A 20,690-nucleotide genomic window follows, 5' to 3' on the forward strand; every position below is an offset into this window, starting at 1 on the left:
AAAAATAATTACCATGGTCTTCTTTTTAACTGTCTTTTTTTTATTAAAATAAATATCATCCATTCAAAGGAGTAATATCACTAACCATGTTTTCATTTCTTGGATTTGCTGCATAATGTATCAGGGCAATTGTTAGAAAGGAAAAAAATAAGAGCAATATTAATTCCTTCTGTGAATTTGCCTTAGCCCTGGTCTACACTAGGACTTTAGGTCGAATTTAGCAGCATTAAATCGATGTAAACCTGCACCCGTCCACACGATGAAGCCCTTTATTTCGACTTAAAGGGCTCTTAAAATCGATTTCCTTACTCCACCCCTGACAAGTGGATTAGCGCTTAAATCGGCCTTGCTGGCTCGAATTTGGGGTACTGTGGACACAATTCGATGGTATTGGCCTCCGGGAGCTATCCCAGAGTGCTCCATTGTGACTGCTCTGGACTGCACTCTCAACTCAGATGCACTGGCCAGGTAGACAGGAAAAGAACCGCGAACTTTTGAATCTCATTTCCTGTTTGGCCAGCGTAGCAAGCTGCAGGTGACCTTGCAGAGCTCATCAGCACAGGTGACCATGATGGAGTCCCAGAATCGCAAAAGAGCTCCAGCATGGACTGAACGGGAGGTACGGGATCTGATCGCTGTATGGGGAGAGGAATCCGCGCTATCAGAACTCCATTCCAGTTTTCAAAATGCCAAAACCTTTGTCAAAATCTCCCAGGGCATGAAGGACAGAGGCCATAACAGGGACCCGAAGCAGTGCTGCGTGAAACTGAAGGAGCTGAGGCAAGCCTACCAGAAAACCAGAGAGGCGAACGGCCGCTCCGGGTCAGAGCCCCAAACATGCCGCTTATATGATGAGCTGCATGCCATTTTAGGGGGTTCAGCCACCACTACCCCAGCCGTGTTGTTTGACTCCTTCAATGGAGATGGAGGCAATACGGAAGCAGGTTTTGGGGATGAAAAAGATGATGATGATGAGGTTGTAGATAGTTCACAGCAAGCAAGCAGAGAAATCGGTTTTCCCGACAGCCAGAAACTGTTTCTCACACTGGACCTGGACCCAGTACCCCCCGAACCCACCCAAGGCTGCCTCCTGGATCCAGCAGGCAGAGAAGGGACCTCCGGTGAGTGTACCTTTTAAAATACTATACATGGTTTAAAAGCAAGCATGTGAAAGGATTACTTTGCCCTGGCATTCGCGGCTCTCCTGGATGTACTCCCAAAGCCTTTGCAAAAGATTTCTGGGGAGGGCAGCCTTATTGCGTCCTTCATGGTAGGACACTTTACCACTCCAGGCCAGTAACACGTACTCGGGAATCATTGTACAACAAAGCATTGCAGTGTATGTTTGCTGGCGTTCAAATAACATCCATTCTTTATCTCTCTGTGTTATCCTCAGGAGAGTGAGATATAATTCATGGTCTCCTGGTTGAAATAGAGTGCTTTTCTTCAAGGGACACTCAGAGGAGCCCATTCCTGCTGGGCTGTTTGCCTATGGCTAAACAGAAATGTTCCCCGCTGTTAGCCACGGGGAAGGGGAGGGTTGAGGGGGTAGCCATGTGGTGGGGGGAGGCAAAATGCGACCTTGTAACGAAAGCACATGTGCTATGTATGTAATGTTAACAGCAAAGTTTACCCTGAAAGAGTGTAGCCACTGTTTTATAAAATGTGTCTTTTTAAATACCGCTGTCCCTTTTTTTTTCTCCACCAGCTGCATGTGTTTCAATGATCACAGGATCTTCTCCTTCCCAGAGGCTAGTGAAGCTTAGAAAGAAAAAAACGCACTCGAGATTAAATGTTCTCTGAGCTCATGCTGTCCTCCCACACTGACAGAGCACAGATGAATGCGTGGAGGCAAATAATGTCAGAGTGCAGGAAAGCACAAAATGACTGGGAGGAGAGGTGGCGGGCTGAAGAGAGTAAGTGGCGGGCTGAAGAGAGTAAGTGGCGGGCTGAAGAGAGGGCTAAAGCTCAAATGTGGTGGCAGCGTGATGAGAGGAGGCAGGATTCAATGCTGAGGCTGCTGGAGGACCAAACCAGTACGCTCCAGTGTATGGTTGAGCTGCAGCAAAGGCAGCTGGAGCACAGACTGCCACTACAGCCCCTGTGTAACCAACCGCCCTCCTCCCCAAGTTCCATAGCCTCCACACCCAGACGCCTAAGAACGCGGTGGGGGGGCCACCGGCCAACCAGCCACTCCGCCACAGAGGATTGCCCAAAAAAAAGAAGGCTGGCATTCAATAAATTTTAAAGTTGTAAACTTTTAAAGTGCTGTGTGGCATTTTCCTTCCCTCCTCCACCACCCCTCCTAGGCTACCTTGGTAGTCATCCCCCTATTTGTGTGATGAATGAATAAAGAATGCATGAATGTGAAGCAACAATGACTTTATTGCCTCTGCAAGCGGTGATCGAAGGGAGGAGGGGAGGGTGGTTAGCTTACAGGGAAGTAGAGTGAACCAAGGGGCGGGGGGTTTCATCAAGGAGAAACAAACAGAACTTTCACACCGTAGCCTGGCCAGTCATGAAACTGGTTTTCAAAGCTTCTCTGATGCGTACCGCGCCCTCCTGTGCTCTTCTAACCACCCTGGTGTCTGGCTGCGCATAACCAGCAGCCAGGCAATTTGCCTCAACCTCCCACCCCGCCATAAACGTCTCCCCCTTACTCTCACAGATATTGTGGAGCACACAGCAAGCAGTAATAACAGTGGGAATATTGGTTTCGCTGAGGTCTAAGCGAGTCAGTAAACTGCACCAGCGCGCCTTTAAACGTCCAAATGCACATTCTACCACCATTCTGCACTTGCTCAGCCTGTAGTTGAACAGCTCCTGACTACTGTCCAGGCTGCCTGTGTACGGCTTCATGAGCCATGGCATTAAGGGGTAGGCTGGGTCCCCAAGAATACATATAGGCATTTCAACATCCCCAACAGTTATTTTCTGGTCTGGTAATAAATTCCCTTCCTGCAGCTTTTGAAACAGACCAGAGTTCCTGAAGATGCGAGCGTCATGTACCTTTCCCGGCCATCCCACGTTGATGTTGGTGAAACGTCCCTTGTGATCCACCAGAGCTTGCAGCACTATTGAAAAGTACCCCTTGCGGTTTATGTAATCGGCGGCTTGGTGCTCTGGTGCCAAGATAGGGATATGGGTTCCGTCTATGGCCCCACCACAGTTAGGGAACCCCATTGCAGCAAAGCCATCCACTATGACCTGCACATTTCCCAGGGTCACTACCCTTGATATCAGCAGATCTTTGATTGCGTGGGCTACTTGCATCACAGCAGCCCCAACAGTAGATTTGTCCACTCCAAATTGATTCCCAACTGACCGGTAGCTGTCTGGCGTTGCAAGCTTCCACAGGGCTATCGCCACTCGCTTCTCAACTGTGAGGGCTGCTCTCATCTTGGTATTCATGTGCCTCAGGGTAGGGGAAAGCAAGTCACAAAGTTCTATGAAAGTGCACTTATGCATGCAAAAGTTTTGCAGCCACTGGGAATCATCCCAGACCTGCAACACTGTGCGGTCCCACCAGTCTGTGCTTGTTTCCCGAGCCCAGAATGGGCGTTCCACAGCATGAACCTGCCCCATTAGCACCATGATGCATGCATTGGTAGGGCCCATGCTTTCAGAGAAATCTGTGTCCATGTCCTGATCACTCACCTGACCGCGCTGACGTCGCCTCCTCACCCGGTATCGCTTTGCCAGGTTCTGGTGCTGCATATACTGCTGGATAATGCGTGTGGTGTTTAATGTGTTCCTAATTGCCAAAGTGAGCTGAGCGGCCTCCATGCTTGCCTTGGTATGGTGTCCGCACAGAAAAAAGGCGCGGAACAATTGTCTGCCGTTGCTCTGACGGAGGGAGGGGCGACTGATGACATGGCTTACAGGGTTGGCTTCAGGGAGCTAAAATCAACAAAGGGGGTGGCTTTACATCAAGGAGTATTTCAGGCAGGACTTCACGGAGGGTTCCAATAAGAAATGGTGCACCTAAGTTATTGTTCTTATTGGAACAAGGAGGTTAGCCTGGCCTCTGATTGATACATGGCTAGATTTACCTCGCTGCACCTTCTCTGTGAATGACTGCAGTGTGACCTAGAGGAATGAGTCCCCTAGACAGGGGATGGGGGGGAGCAAATGAGTACAAAACAAATCTGGTCTATTTCTTGTTTTGATCCACTCCATCTATCTTTTACATCTTTGGCTGGCAGCAGACGGTGCAGAAGGACTGCATGCCATCCACATCTCATGGCTGCTCGGCAGAAGATGGTACAGTACGACTGCTAGCCATCCTCATCTCTTGCCTGCCCGGCAGAAGATGGTACAGTACGACTGCTAGCAATCCGTATCGCCTGCCTGCTCACCATAAGACGGTTCAATAGGACTGACTGCAGGACTAAAGAGAATGACCTGGTCAAGTCACTCCAAATTTAGTCCCTGCGCCCATGTCTGCCCAGGCGCTCCCAGCCGACATGGCCAGGAGCACCTCGGACACGACGAGGACGGCTACCAGTCGTATTGCACCGTCTGCTGCCACAAGGCAATGGGTTGCTGCTACTGTGTAGCAATGCCGTACCGCGTCTGCCAGCACCCAGGAGACATACGGTGACGGTTACCTGAGCGGGCTCCATGCTTGCCGTGGTATGGCGTCTGCACAGATAACTCAGGAAAAAAGGCGCGAAACGATTGTCTGCCCTTGCTTTCACGGAGGGAGGGAGGGAAGGGGGGCCTGACGATATGTACCCAGAACCACCCGCGACAATGTTTTAGCCCCATCAGGCATTGGGATCTCAACCCAGAATTCCAATGGGCAGCGGAGACTGCGGGAACTGTGGGATAGCTATCCACAGTGCAACGCTCCGGAAGTCGACTCTAGCCTCAGTACTGTGGAAGCACTCCGCCGAGTTAATGCACTTAATGCATTTTCTGTGGGGACACACACACTCGAATATATAAAACCGATTTCTAAAAAACCGACTTCTATAAATTCGACCTTATTCCGTAGTGTAGACATACCCTTAGTAAAGGAGCACTATTTGGGATATTTATTTGCATTCTAGCTTACTTGGACATCTAGTTTAATAAACCAGGGCACCATATCATTATCCACATCCCAAAGGGAAGCTTACTTCTGTAGAAACAGGCCAGGGTTATATCTGACAGGGATATTGAGCACAAGATCCTACATTAATGAACCAATTTTTGTTTGGAATAGCTATTAATTTTACAGCAAGCCAAGGATGCTGAAAATTAGATGACCAGAGCTGCTGAACAAAACAAGGGGATTAAAAAAAATGTTTTGTTTGCTCACAGAATCAGAGTACTGAGCTTTATTAGAACTAGAAGGTTAGATGGTATATGTATGGGCAGTTATTGCCTAAGGGCTTGAGAGAAGGTATAAAACAATAAGTATAAAACTACAAGTCATAAAAAGAGACATCCTATTTGAGTGTCTCTCCTGCTGTATAAAATTACAAAACAGACATGAAGTAATGAAGACTTCTTGAAAGTCTATCTTTTGCTCTATGGAGAATTCATCCCCCATTGTTTCTTTGTTTTGAACAGTACTGAAGAAGAGTTTACTTCCTTTGAATACTGTTAAACTAACATATGTCATATTTCTTGTTTGATGGATATTGCTATCCTGTATCATTAAAAATGTTTTGACTAACCCCCTATATGGGGTTTTTAAGTGTATTTCATAGGCTATGGTCTGTATCAAATTTTTTTGTTTAAACCTGTTTCTTTATAAATGTAGAAAACATAGCAAATGATACAAATATATTTAATTATAATTAAGAAAGCTTTTCTGCTCCCTTTAATCAACAAAAAGCTTTCAAAAAGAGTGTAAATACTTGTCAAAGATCCTACCAAGTACCCTGTTCCAGCTGCCCACCAGGACTGCTGTAATGGGAATCCAAGCCTTTGCTACTCTGGATCCCTGGGGTGTTTCAAGCTCCAAATGCTTCAGCAGGCTCCAGTACTGATTCCTCTCTAGACTTCTCTGGCACATTTCCTGGGCACTGACTCGCAGTCTGTTAACCTTTCTAGGAAATGGGGCTTCTCAGCCCACTGCCCTGGGCCCCAGGAACAGCACTGAATGATCCCTGAGATATCCTGGTAACTCAAAACACCCCCTTTTCCCAGAATTCTACCCAAAGGAGTGAAGGTTCTGGTTTACAGTTTAATAACTCTCTCTCAGGGCATGAAGTACGTGTGAAGCAGTCAATAAACAGACTGTACAGAGTATAACACCTTTATGCACAGGTGCCAGCTTCCTCATTTCCCCAGGGGTGCTTGACCCCTGCTCGGTCCCAGGTCCTGCCCCCACTCCACCCCTTCCAAGGCCCCACCCCTTATTATCACACCCATTCTGCCTCCACCCCAGTGGCTTCTGCACACCACTGAACAGCTGACAGCAGTAGGCGGGAGGCCCTGGGAGGGAGGGGGAGATGCTGATCGGCAGGGCCACCAGCAGGTGGGAGGCACTAGGGGGAAGGGAGAGGATCTGATCTGTGGGGCCGCCAGTGGCTGCTGAACACCCACAATTTTTTTTTCCCTGGGTGCTCCAGCCCTGGAGCACTGACAGAGTCTGCGCCTATGGCTTTATGTTCTTTTATACTTAATTGTGTCATGCACTGGAGAGTATGAATCATACAAAAGAATGAACAGATGACACCACAAATAACCCTCACTTTCTAGTCCACTCTGGCTTTGTGAGTCCTTGGGAAACCAGATGGATCGAGGCAGGCAGAGTTCCCACCAAATGCAAGCTAGTGCATACTAGCTGGTCTCTCCCTCATGCTTCTGTGACATTGCTCACTCCTGCCCCATCCTTCCTCTTTCTGCCTCACTCCCCCTATTCCTGTGTATTTCTTTATTTAAAACTCCTTGTGGTCAGCTGGTCTCTTTTGTTCTACTCCTGGTAACTTTCCATTGCTCCTACCTTCCTGCCTCCATTCTGGAGCCAGCTAAAACTGTTTTCTAAGGATGCAGCTCATCCACTGTCCCAGATGTTTCCACCTGAATCGGGTCTTTAAGTCCTAAGCACCTTTGTATTGTACCGGTCTGGTGCATACATGCTACAGGGCCTGTCAGCAATGGTGGACCAACACACATATAAGCACTCAAGACACAACAAATTTTCATAACACAACTTCACAATATCAATCAAAATTCATAAGCGGTACAGGTATTGCCTCACTATCACATACCATTCTACTGTAGGTTAATATGTTCTTGGCAAATACAGTAATGCAAACTGTCATATATCTAATGAAAGAAAAATGGCCAGTTAAGCATGGCCAACATCCTAGGGGTGATCTATCAAAACACTCAGTCAAATGACAATTGACCTTTGTGTGCAAACACTTTACAGAATAAGTTATGCCATTTAAAGAGTATATGGCCAGGATTCTCATCCTACCAAAGCACACAAAGTAAGGCATCCAGACCATAACATGAACCCTCTTTTCCTTCCCCAAGTTAAGTACTCCATTAAACTTTCCATTTTTGGTGCACAAAAACAGAAATTTTACCTTAATTTTTATTTATATCAGTATGTGATTTCTATCACTTCCAAGTGAAAAGTTTCTACATTTATTATAAATATATGTTGCAAAGTAGTTTCCAACTATAATAAAATGTAAACAAGCTAAATTACTTGTCTATGGGCTTGCTCCTACTTCTCAATGGGTCAATGAGAGTTTTGCCATTCACTTCAGTGGGAACAGGTTCATTTATGTGTCATTTATTCTGTTTGTTTTTTGTTCCTTTTCTGCCTTCCTCTGAAGCACCAGAGATAGCCACAGCTGGAGCTGGAACACCAGATGGGGTGGGCTGGTGCTTTCAGGTGGTACAGAGAATTCTCTTTCTCTGATGCTCTGTTGGTGAGTCTTGCCCACATTCTCATGGTCAAAACTGATTGTCATTTTTGGAGTCAGGAAGGAATTTTCCTCCAAGTCAGATTAGCAGGGAGCTTGGGGCTTTTCACATTTCTCTGCAGCCTGGAGCATGGGTCACTTGCTAGAATCCTCTGGGTCAGTCTCACGAAAACAATTGTCTCCAATTGCAGGAGCCTCCAGCATTGGTGCATCTTGGTCCCTCCTGGTCTCTGCCTGTGGTACACAATAGGTTTAGTCTCCTGAGGGTTATAAATACTTTAATCCAGGTTATTGGGTTCAATGCAGGAAGAAGTGATGGCCTGTGGCATGCTGGATGTCAGACTAGGTGATCTGATGGTCTCTTCTGGCCTTGAACTCCATGCCTCCATGATTATGATTTATACTTATCCTTTTCCTATTGAACACATAAGATATTATTGAAATTGTTTTGTTGTGAATACTGTATATTCTTTCCTGATTTCAATTTTTCACATTGTTTGGACATGATGTGCTAAGCAAAATATCATAGAATTTCAACAAATTTGTCCCTTAGAACAGAACAAACAAGCAAAAACAGAAGTCTTTCAGGATCTTATGCTTGGCCTGTGATAAAAAGAAACTTTTCCCGGTATTTATAGTAAATTTTTGTTCAAAGATGGAAAAGTTCTGCTGTAAATAGTCCCTGTTTATACTAGTTTCTTTCCTATAAAATTTCTCATTGCTGCTATCGCTGGTTGAGCTGCAATCTAGTGTAGACAGAACTTCAGGCAACCACTGGCATTTTAACCACTGGGTTGTCTGACCAGCTAAGCATACTGACAGACCAGGACTGGGAGGTACAGAGGATTTGCAAAATGTCTTAGTCAATGAGAGTTGCAGGTGCTCAGTGCTTCTGAAAAACTCAGAAAATTATTTAGGTGCTTAAATATGGATTCCAAAGACCCCCCTTTTTTTTTTCCTTTTCTTTTTTTTCAAATCTGGGCCCTAAATAGCTGTGATATGCATTTCATTCAATTACTGTGGTTGCTGTGATGCATTGCAAAGTCATGCAATGACGTGGTATTGCATCATCTTATGGTGACAGGATGCAACAGGGGAAAGAGAATGGGGTTGAGAGGCGAGGAGGTGTCTAAAAGTTAATCAAGTCCCAAAGTAGGCCCCTAGCCACTCAAGCACAAGTATGTATGTATGTATGTATATAAACATGGACAATGTGTGGAGCTGTAGGGGAGGAGGATACCTCTCTGGTGCTACCCTCCCGCATTACTATGAATATCATCATTTAGGAGATGACTAGATCAAGACAGAGAATCTGTATTGATTTAAAAACAACAAATAAAAAGAGAGGGCTTAGGGTCCTTCCTTAGAAAATTTTTGAAACACTTGATGCAATTCCTTGCATTATAGAAGATTTTAAACTTGCCAGAGGAAAGTTGTGTTTTATTAAACTATCAACCAACATACATCAAAGCTGCCAAATCCAACACACCCCACCAGATAAAAGCAGAGCAATGTGACACTCTTGGTTCATGCAGGGCAGTAAGTGGGTAAGTTGACAGCTGTCTTGCACCTCTGAGTGCCTTAATGCAATGCTATGCTTCTGTGTCTGACAGCTCTGACACCAATAGCAAGCATACAAACAGGCAGGTCACACCCTAGTTTCCACCATACAGTCACTCTTTGCAGTGTGACCTCAACAACCCTTCAGCCCCAAGTTCTCCCTCCACAATGTCTTTCTCCACAGTTGTCAGCACCTCTTACTGTAGCACCCACAAAATCTTATTTCACTGCTCCTTTAAAGACAGTACAGTGAAGCTTATTAACTAAACTTAGTTAACTTATTAACTTAACGCTCCACTTCAGTCAAAGCACTGAGCTGCATAATGGTAAAAGTAAAACAAGTTTATTAAAAAAGGGACATAGGTTTAAGTGATACCAAGAAAAGGAATAAGAATAGAAATGGCTACAAACAGTAAAAATATTTTTCTAAGACAAAAACTCAACAAACGAGTCCTTTGTTCAAAGAAGGTTTTCTCCCCACAGTCATTCTCCCAGCATGGCTGGCCCATTCTTTAGCCAGGACCCAACACACAGAGCTCAAAGTACTTTGTTTCTCTGACTCCTTTGGTGAAGGATAACTTAGATGGCTCTCTCCCCTTCTTTGATAGTAAAATAAATCTTTCAAATGTATTCATTGAAAAATACGCCCAAAGTTTCTCTGTCCTCCTTGGCTGTAGATGTCATGCTGTCTTCCCCACTGCTTGTTACCTTTGTTTACCTTATATGTAAATGTACCTTCACTGTCTCTGCATGATGACCAGGCTGGTCAAATAGAAAAACGTATTCCTTTGTCTAGGGCAGACTGGGTTTATGCATTGCTTGGCAAACAAACACAATTCTAGCACATATTTATAACTCTTTGTACATACCCCATTTGTACATCATGCAATGATTTTGGTACCAATTTGTATATGATTTTTCCATGACACCTTTTAGATCCAGATTATGACAACAGTGTGTTAATGTAGAGAGTATGTCAGGCCTAACAAGAATTGCTGAAACTATGCTGAATCAAGCTTCCTCCTTATACCATGTCACCCAAGGGACCAGACAGAGCCATTTTGTTGCTCCTGGGCTTTTTTTCTCTGGGGTGAGGGGTGCTGAAATAGTATCTTCTATCCCATTGAAGCTTTCAGTGAGATTCCTTATTCCTCCCCCTCTTTCCCTGAAGAGAAGGCAAAGCTGTTAAGAGGACTCATCTTCATGTAAAAGAGGCTATTAAGGGACACATCTTCTCTCCTCAGATGTTGTTCCACATATTGGGGGGAAGACTAGAAGCCCCAGAAACTCCACAGCCAGGTGTCAGGTCCTTCTGCTGCTCCTATTTTAGATTCCCATGGATGGCGAGTCCTCAATTCACCAGTCAGTGAGATGGAGCAATCAGCACTCCCTCATGTTCCCTCCTCATTTTAACCTCTATCTTTTATTTCTAGAAGTGGTCCCCTCTCAGTCAATGCTGAGGTACTTTGTTAGGCCAGTGTCTGAGAGCTTACACATATATATGCTGCACCTTTTATACAAACACCGGACTTCAGACTCCATGTCTGACAGGCAAGCATCTTTCATGAACAACGTATTTAGATTACAATAAAAATTTGTTTAAAAATATGGAGGAGTCTCTAAGAGGGTACAGTAATCAATTCCATGCTCAAAAAAAAAAAAAAAAAAAAGCAGCTTTCCCAAAACCTTTGGTTTTCCCTCCAAAAAACTGTTATTCCTTTAAGTTTTTATTTTATTTTCATTATTATTTAATTCCAGTTTTGTATTTGTTACTATACACACAATAACACAATTCTTTCACTCCTTGTATCAAGAGAACACTGATACTCATGCATGTGGTGGTGAAAAAAGAAGATATACAGAAATGAATTCTTTAAGCTTTTATCATGCTGAAGCATCAATAAGTTTAATCAAAGATGGAAAGAAAGTTATAAATATCTTATTTTCCACAAAACACTGAACTTGTGTGGTAGATAACCAAGAAAGGACAGAAAATAGCTGTGGAGGGAAATCTTAAATAAACAGTTTGCTAGCAAGTTATAAGCAAATGAAGAACTGTGTCCCTGTAGTATATAAACTTAAAAATAAATTATAGCTGTTATAACGGTCTCACTTAATTACTGACTCCCATAGTTATATTGCTAATGGCTCTATGCAAATATGAACAAATCAACATTTCAAAAGCAGCCTCTTCTTTTCCCAAGGTTAATTAAATACTCTCGATATGAAGCTACATGTAAAACATCACTGTAAAATAGCACTTTTCTTCTCCATATACTTACAGATGGCGTATAATCATATGGAGGAACATAGTCTATACGGTATGTTGTATCCAGATACCTACGATGCACAAAACAAAAAAGTAAGGTATACGGTATCACAAATACCTTTTCATTAAGGTCAGTTTCTTTTATAGATAATGGAAACATTAGGATAACAACCATTTTTAGAAGTGCAGTTAACTGTTTAAAGTTTTGTCAAATCTGGTCACAACAAATTAGTCCAAAAAGACTGTCCTTCACTTCGTGAATAAGGTTGACTGAGCAAATGTACGCTGCAATTTACTTCCCTCTTTCTACTTGGAAAAAAGGAAATTCCAGGTCAGAATCCAGAGGCAGACTATTTTTATATTAATTTAACTGGGAGCAGTCCTTATACTGAGCCATATAGTGCTACATTTTCAGATATGCGTGTGCAAAAATTCACCCACCTATTTGCATACCTCCGCCTATATAAGTACTGAGATGTGCACACCGAGTTAGAGCTTTGCATGCTCACACTGATGTGTATGCACAGCCCTCCATTTTCACTTTTAAGTACTTACACCTATAAGCTGGGCACATATATGTCTGAAAATATGGCCTGATATCTTCCTTTGTAAGATATTGTAACTGTAATACAAAATCTTTCTCTATTATAGCTTGAATTAAAAGAACATCCTTCGTTTCATAAGAGATATGTAAGTTAGGAAACAGTAGAGAGGTTAACCATAGGTATCATTCACAAGAGCAAAGTGGAGCAATTCCTACTACAACCTTCCAATTCAAAGTTTAAATCAGCATTTTTTCCTATAGTTGAACTATGTTTATGTGCTGTTGCCTGTAGGATTATCAGTGCTGTTAGAATAACTGAGCATTCTCCACCCACTGTCTGTCTGCCAGGTGCAGTGCTAATGCACCCCGGACTTTGTTCCTGTCAGTTCAAAGGAAGGAGCACTCACCTTAAAGTACAATGGGGGAGAAATTATCAGCAGACTTATAGGTAGATAAGCAGCAGAAAATAAATATGTTCAGGACATAGGACTTGTTCTGTAACATAGTAGATTCAGCTGCACAGAGTTTAGGCAGGTATTTAACTATTTAGGTACTATATCCAGCAAAGTGGAACCCTCCAGACCATGCTCAGAGGAGTCTTACAATGAGAAAAGAGGGGCTCTATATACAATTCTTGTAAGGTCTCTGGTGGTAATTGGAAAGTGGTTAGAGAGTACTAGATCAGTGTAAAAAAGCTGTAGGATCTTTTCAGGTGGCTGTCAATGCATTTTTCTAGGGCAGGAGTTCTCAAACTGGGGGTCGCAACCCCTTAAGGGGTCACAAGGTTATTACATCAGGGTCACGAGCACATGCATGAAACCGAGAACAACTGCTAAAATAAATATATAATTTAAATCTAGCGTTTCAGAAAATTACACACACCTTTCCATCACAATGCAGTGTATTTACTTCAAAAAGTATTGTAAATGTATAATGCAGAGATTCTTGCTCCTAAACAAAATATATATTTGGTATCATCACCACTTTAAGGAAATTGGACTCTGGGGATTGTAGTATGGTGCACACAGGTTTGTTATCTTGAGACTGAAAAGGTGGGACTGAGACAACATTAGAAGTCTTGATTGTTCAGCAGCTAAAGAGCTGTATTAGACTGCAGACAAATCAGAACACTGAGATTGGCAACAACAAAAAAAGCAAATCTATAATTTAACAGTCAGACATACTGGTGGGATGGCGCTGGGCCACCCCAAAATTTGCCTTAGCCCCCCTGTAGCCACCCCTCCCATTGCAAAGGTCAAGTGTTATACAGGGAGTAAGGGTGGCATGGTATAGCATTACCACCCTTATTTCTGCAGTTCTGCGCTGCTCCTGGTGGCGGCACCTCCTTCAGAGCTGACCAGACCACTTTCTGGTCACCCAGCTCTGAAGGCAGTGCCACTGCCAGCAGCAGCACAGAAATAAGAGTAGCAATGGGACACTAAGTCTGCTATGAAAAGTAATACTAACAGAGTTTCTTCACACCCCTCCCCCAATATTAAAAAATAACTTTTCTGATTATAACAATCATTTGATAAAAATGTGTTTTAGATTTAATTTAAAAACAGTGAGAAACGGTAAATTCATTTTAAACAATAGGGTTATAAATTTAGCATTTAAAATAGTGTTAATATAAAAAAATGTGTTTTTAATTTATAAGGGGTTAGGGTTGCACTTAGGCTTGCTGTTTGAAACCAGACTTCCCTGGTTCTTGTCATGCAGACAGAAAGCAGAAGACCGGAAGTCCGAAGTGCAGGCAATGCAACGTTTATTGGGGTTAGTTCCAAGCAAGCATATCCATTGCTCTACACGCTGACACAGTCTGTTTCCCAGTGTTCCATTCCAGCTCTGACACTGCACAGCCTTGCTTGTGTCCCTATCCCCCATTCCCACCTCCTCCTCCTTAGCAGGCCCAAATACTTGCAGTGCACGCCCTAGTCACACCCCTTACAACTTATGGTCATGTTCCGTTTTGAAGGACAGGAAGTCTGGGGTCTTTATCCCACCTCTTTTGTATCCCACGGGAGGGGTAAGGAGTGAGGTTGTGTTCTGGACAAGGCCAGGCCTTTCTTTGGTTTTTAGGGTGTCTTATGCCTCCTCCCCAACCCCCTTAACCCTTCTAACTGGTTGCCTGACTTTGGCTTGAGAGAGGAACCAGGCAGCCTTCCGGTGTATGCTCATATATTACACTCCCACCATACCCCGTAACACTTTAGCGCTATCCCTTATCTTTTCTCATTGTACTAAAAGCCCCATCTGCTTGTGGGAAATGCTACACACAGTGTCTTTGTTCATTGCTCTTCACACATATTAGTGTAAGATATAAGAGTATCAAAAAGTCAAACCCAATATTTTATCTCAGGCTGACAAACAAGCCTATATACTAACTGGGGTTGCCAATACAAAAAGTTTCAGAATCACTGGTCTGGGGATCCCAATGATTAATGTTGCCTTGTGTCCAGATTGAGGACTTGCCTCACAATTAGTCATCAGAGAGTTACCTGGGAATAGTAACCCAGATCTTTCCTCTGTCCGTCACCTATTTGTGCAGCTAAGAGCAGACAGCCAAGAGAGTGAAATAGAAGTTTAGTGCTGTCCAAATACCGTTGGTCAGTTTTTGGATGGCAGAGTGCAGGCTCATATATCTTTTAATTTAAATGAAGCACCTCCAACAGCTTGGAGGAAGAAAGGCATGTCAGCTTTAATAATTTGGTGGCATTACGGCAATAGACGGAGCGGTCTCTAGAGGTAGAATCCCTGAAGACAGGTCAGGGACCTTGCCTTCTACATACAGTCCTCAACCAGAGTCAGGTACAGTTCAGTCTAGCTATTGCATGAGGCAACTAGACAGAGATAAAGAAAAGGAGAAAGGTCCAGTTTACTAGCTAAGCTATATCACTAAACAGCATCTATGGAAGACTGACTCATAATATTTAAATGCATGTTGCTGGATAGGACAAAGGCAATGGGAAAAATGTTAGCCTTAAGTGATGTAGCAGAGAAGATTTTAACTCTGGTGGGATGGAAAATTCATAATGAGTGATTTATTCAGTTTGGACATTGTGATTTTCTCTAACAGAGTTGGATTAACTGGTTTAGTGATAATTTTGGTTCAATCTTTAGTAAACAGTGGTTTGTATTTCAGATTCCACAACAGGGTTCTTTGCTAAAAATGAGCAAGGCCTGAGCTCAAATCTCCAAAAGTATAAGTGCTAAATTGCACTTGTACATGTTTAATTTTGATACACAACTACTGCAATTTATACATATTTGCATATTTGTATAAAATGGCCTTATTCAAACGTAAAAGCACATTTTAGAATGAGCACTTTTGAAGATTTAGCACTGGATGATTTCTCTTCTTGATGGAAAATGGTCTTTTAAAATGATGCCTAAAAACTGGCAGGAAAATGTGATGGTTATGTGAAGTGGCCAAACAAATTACATTTAGCTCCTGTCCCTGGCCTTCAGTAACTATACATTTCAAAGATATAGTCCAAAGACTACTTTTCCATTTTCTCCTACTTACTTGAAGGACACTTTGGGCTCTATAAATAAAATAAAGACTGCAACATCCTTTGATCATCCTCACCAAACATTATGTGTTGGTCTTAAAGTATACCCTCTCTGAAAATCCTACTCCAAGGCAATGACTAACTTTTTGAAATGGGTTCAAAGCTATCATCAAAAGCAGATGATCCAGTTAAAATGAACCCCTTAGACTACGTAGCTTTTAAGAAGGAATCTGTACGGTAAATATCAAGTTTGTGGATTTGGCTAGCTTACCCACCATTATATTCAACAGGGCTATCATTGCCTCAATTTTTTATTTCCTTTTCTTCTATTTAAAAATATATATACCGGCAGCTGCACAGCTACTCTTTTTGTTTTGCACTTAAAAGAAAATTGTGTCCATTTTGCTCAAACCAGCAATACACAAGTTTGTTGAGAGAGAATCACTTCTCATCATGAATAAACTGATATGTATTTGAATAACCCACAGGCAAGGCAAAGCAATGCAGGAAATTCAACAAGATGTAACTCACAAAGTTCCTGACTTATTTTTAACGGGGAGGGTCTTATGGGTCCACAGACGGGACATAGCCCTGCAACCACGTGAGTTTACAGAGATCAGCAATGAAATCCTGGGTATCTCCAGGCCTCATGTGGAGTACGGGCCTCTGCACTATACCCTGTTCCCTCAACATGAAACCTGGAAACACAGATCCCTCAGATTATTGCTATTTGTATTGCAGTAGCATGTAGGAGCTCCAGTCATGGATCATAACCTATTATGCAGAGGTCATTATGTCAGGTACCATCTGTATATAGCTGAGCCATACCAATGTCCATACACAACGATCCAGACACCAGGCTCCCCTAACCTAAGATGCCACTCTCACAGGGCTCTCTCAAAAGAGCTTCTGAAAGGGTTGAAAAAATGTTACACTGGCTCCCCTCACCTTCCTCTAACAGATTTAGGGTCAATGGAATAGATTTTTATCTGCTTTCATCTCCACTACATTGCACACAACTTTCTTTAAAACAGATTTTGTTAAGAGTGAGGGCCAGCATTTAGAAATGTAGTTCTCTAAAGTTAGACAACTAAATCCATATTTCATACCTAAATAAAATACTTGATTTTCAGCAATACCAAGAATCTACAGCTCACACTGAAGTCAATAAGACCAGAGGATGTTTAGTATAACTGAAAAAATCAAGCCACCAATTTAGGTACCTAAACATGGATATAGGTTTCTAGCTTTGTGCATCCAAATTCCAAAATCTGGGCCTAGATGTTTTTCAAATGTGATTGGCAAGGAACAGCATAACAACTTAAAGTCACTTCACCATATACAGATTTACTGAAAAATTTGTACCCAGAATCCAGTTCAGGTTCTTCTTTTTCAATTAACTGACGCATAGGAAGAGGCCTTTGACTTCAACAAGGACTTCATTTCACTCTGTTTTAATCTAGTACAATAAATCAGGTAAAGTCTAATAATAGCCAGTACAGAGAAAAATATACTTGAAAGCAATACTAATCAGGTTAGAAATAAAATTTCCTGAAAAATAAATTCTCTGTTTATGAAGTTAATCCATTACTTTCTAATTTGTTTATAACATTTGCAAATGTTATATATCTCACTATCCTAAATCACTTGAATTATTTTTCCCCCTTCAAATTGTTAGCTTCAACACCTCAGCAGATCTCAACTATCAGGACAGAATATAAACAGAAAAGTGGGCTCCAAAGTAGCCGGAAAGCAAACAATAAAAGGTATATAGGCCAAATCAGTACCTGTCGACACTAGCCATCAGTATATTGATGCATTGAGAAGAAAACAATATCATCCCTAGTGACTTGCCTACACAGTGAAGAAGGGTGACAGAACAGGACCTTGGCCCATCTCACGAGAGCACCATCGAGACAGAAGAGCAATCACACAACGATACTTTCTCAGTCCTTTCAGACAGTAAGGAACACAGCCTTTCAAGTACCATTCTGGAACACTCCCAGGGTCTATATCAATCTCTGTCAATCAAATGTCATAGTCAATGGTACAAAAGAGATGCCATGAGCAGATCATTAACAGAGATGATTGGTTTCAGAGTAGCAGCTGTGTTAGTCTGTATCTGCAAAAAGAACAGGAGTACTTGTGGCACAGTAGAGACTAACAAATTGATTTGAGCATAAGCTTTTGTGGGCTACAGCCCACTTAATCAGATGCATACAGTGGAAAATACAGTAGGAAGATTTTATATACACAGAGAACATGAAACAATGGGTGTTACCATACACACTATAATGAGAGTGATCAGTTAAGGTGAGCTATTACCAGCATGAGAGAAAAAAAAAAAACACAACCTTTTATAGTGATAATCAAGATGGGCCATTTCCAGCAGTTGACAAGAATGTGTGAGAAACAGTAGGGGGGGAAATAAACATGGGGAAATAGTTTTTCTTTGTGTAATGACACATCCACTCCCAGTCTTTATTCAAGCCTAATTTAGTGGTGTCCAGTTTGCAAATTAATTCCAATTCAGCAGTCTCTTGTTGGAGTCTGTTTTTGAAGTTTTTTTGTTGAAGAATTGCCACTTTTAGGTCTGTAATCAAGTGACCAGAGAGATTGAAGTGTTCTCCGACTGGTTTTTGAATGTTATAATTCTTGACGTATTATTTGTGTCCATTTATTCTTTTACGCAGAGACTGTCCGGTTTGGCCAATGTACAGGGCAGAGGGGCATTGCTGGCACATCATGGCATACATCAGATTGGTAGATGTGCAGGTGAACAAGCCTCTGATAGTGTGGCTGAAGTGATTAGGCCCTATGATGGTGTCCCCTGAATAGATATGTGGACACAGTTGGCAACGGCCTTTGTTGCAAGGATAGGTTCTTGGGTTAGTGTTTTTGTTGGGTGGTGTGTGGTTGCTGGTAAGTATTTGCTTCAGGTTGGGAGGCTGTCTGTAGGCAAGGACTGGCCTGTCTCCCAAGATCTGTGAGAGTGATGGGTCGTCCTTCAGGATAGGTTGTCGATCCTTGATGATGCGCTGGAGAGGTTTTAGTTGGGGGCTGAAGGTGACCGGCCCAACAAAGAAAGTAACAGAACACCACTAGCCGTCACCTTCAGCCCCCAACTAAAACCTCTCCAGCGCATCAATAGATGATTTCTTGACCAAGAACATAACAATTGCTTGTTTAAGAGATCCTGGCATGTTGCACTCCCTTGGATGCACAGACTATCTCTACCACTAATGGATCAGTGTCTACCCATTAGATTTAACAGCTGTACAGGGAATGTAACCAAATTATAGGTCATAGCCTGAAGTTCTTCAAACACTTCAAAAACTTCAGTAAGCAAAATTGACTGAAACGCAATACAGAGGAGGTATCATCTACACTTTGCACTCACCTCCCTGACACAGAGCTGCTACCATGAAAGCAATCTATCTGGTCTACGTGAACTTAGCTACATGTACATTCATCAAGCATTTGCACACCTATCTTGAGTATGGGTAACCGTAGATTGGAAAACTAAATTTAAATACTTAGCTCCTTTTTTAAAAAAATACCTTAAAATAATTAAAAGTTATTTATTATGAACCCTATCTATAATCTAATTTTTTTGGATGGCTGAACACCAACAAGAAAAATGTGATGTGATTGACACTGCACTTTTCTGAATAAGATCAAACTTTAAGAGCACAAAGAAACATAGGCAGACCAATCACTGAATATTAGTTAGTCATATAGAATGTTAGAGGTCACTTTGACATTGTCTGGAAATTTTCCAAAATATTTTTTTTTACAAGCAAGTGGAATACTTCAAGTATTACTATAAAAATATTATTTTCCCATAAGGGTTAATTTGATGTTGAAATGTATCTTATGATTACAGTCTTTCCCACATAACATGAAGCACTCCTTTTCAGTCCATTGAGCAAACTCATTCTTTTGCATTGTCTTTTTTAAGTTGGCATTTGATTTTAACAGCTACACAGTCAGTGAGAAGCAAAAAAAAAAAAAAAAATTTACATTCAAGAGAGCAGATTCTGAAACACTGTGGAATTAAAGTGTTTTTACCATAATTAGCATTCTATCCGTATACATCTCTCTGTATGGTAAATGAGAGACATCTTAAAGTTATAAGAAAATTACATGGAGGATTGGAATCTGATATAATTAAAACCCAACTGTATCTCTGTTTCCTTATGACAGTTTGATTATTTTAATGTTATAACATATTGAAACCCCCAAAACTACTATGTCTTTCCCCTCCCAGACAGATCACCTTCTCCTGCATTGTCCTCATGTCCGCCCTAACAGATCTTGTAATAAAATGCTTTGGCCCTACGGATATGATGAACTGCTCCACTGCCTTTACACTTGGGATCACTTGCCTTGTTCCTTTGGGTTTCAAAATCTCTATCCTATGCTTACATCAAACCTCATTTATAATGCTCAGACTTATATTGCCAGGCAGACAGTTTCCACAGTGCTTAACCCTGAGGCAGCAGAGGCTGATTTCACATTTTACTTTTAGTTTAACACTGTTAAATCAAGAATGACTTCCAATTATATCTTTTAAACAAAATTTAAGAGTTAAAGAGAATTCCATGTTTGATAAGCATGGTGTCTTTTCCACATCAGAAGCTATCCTGGGTAAAATCTTCATTAATCTGTAGTTATGTCACTGTATCACTCATTTCAGCATGAAAACCCTTAAGAAATATTTGTAATTTTTTAAAATCACAAACTGACATTCTAAGCTGAAGTTCTCCTTTACAATAACCCCCCCAAAGTATGGTATGCAAATACATAACTTCAACTCTATCTCTGTATCCCCATCAGATTTTAATCCTTACTTCTGATTTTATATTTGGAGAAGACATTACACTTACACAGCTTGTACTTGTGAAGTACTGAAAAAGAGAACCACA

At 42.0% G+C, this 20,690-nt stretch overlaps 1 protein-coding gene across 1 annotated transcript in view; it reads right to left on the reverse strand.

The window, feature by feature from the left end:
* The window catches only part of CFAP95 (cilia and flagella associated protein 95), a 55,414-nt gene that overhangs the window by 7,955 nt on the left and 26,769 nt on the right, over positions 1–20,690 (reverse strand). The window contains exon 5 of the mRNA XM_048850935.2: positions 11,720–11,777. Coding sequence (XP_048706892.1) covers positions 11,720–11,777 — 58 coding nt within the window. The remainder of the gene's footprint in view (positions 1–11,719; positions 11,778–20,690) is intronic.

The sequence above is a fragment of the Caretta caretta genome, chromosome 5, assembly GCF_965140235.1.
Source record: "Caretta caretta isolate rCarCar2 chromosome 5, rCarCar1.hap1, whole genome shotgun sequence".
Classification (NCBI taxonomy): Eukaryota; Metazoa; Chordata; order Testudines; family Cheloniidae; genus Caretta; species Caretta caretta.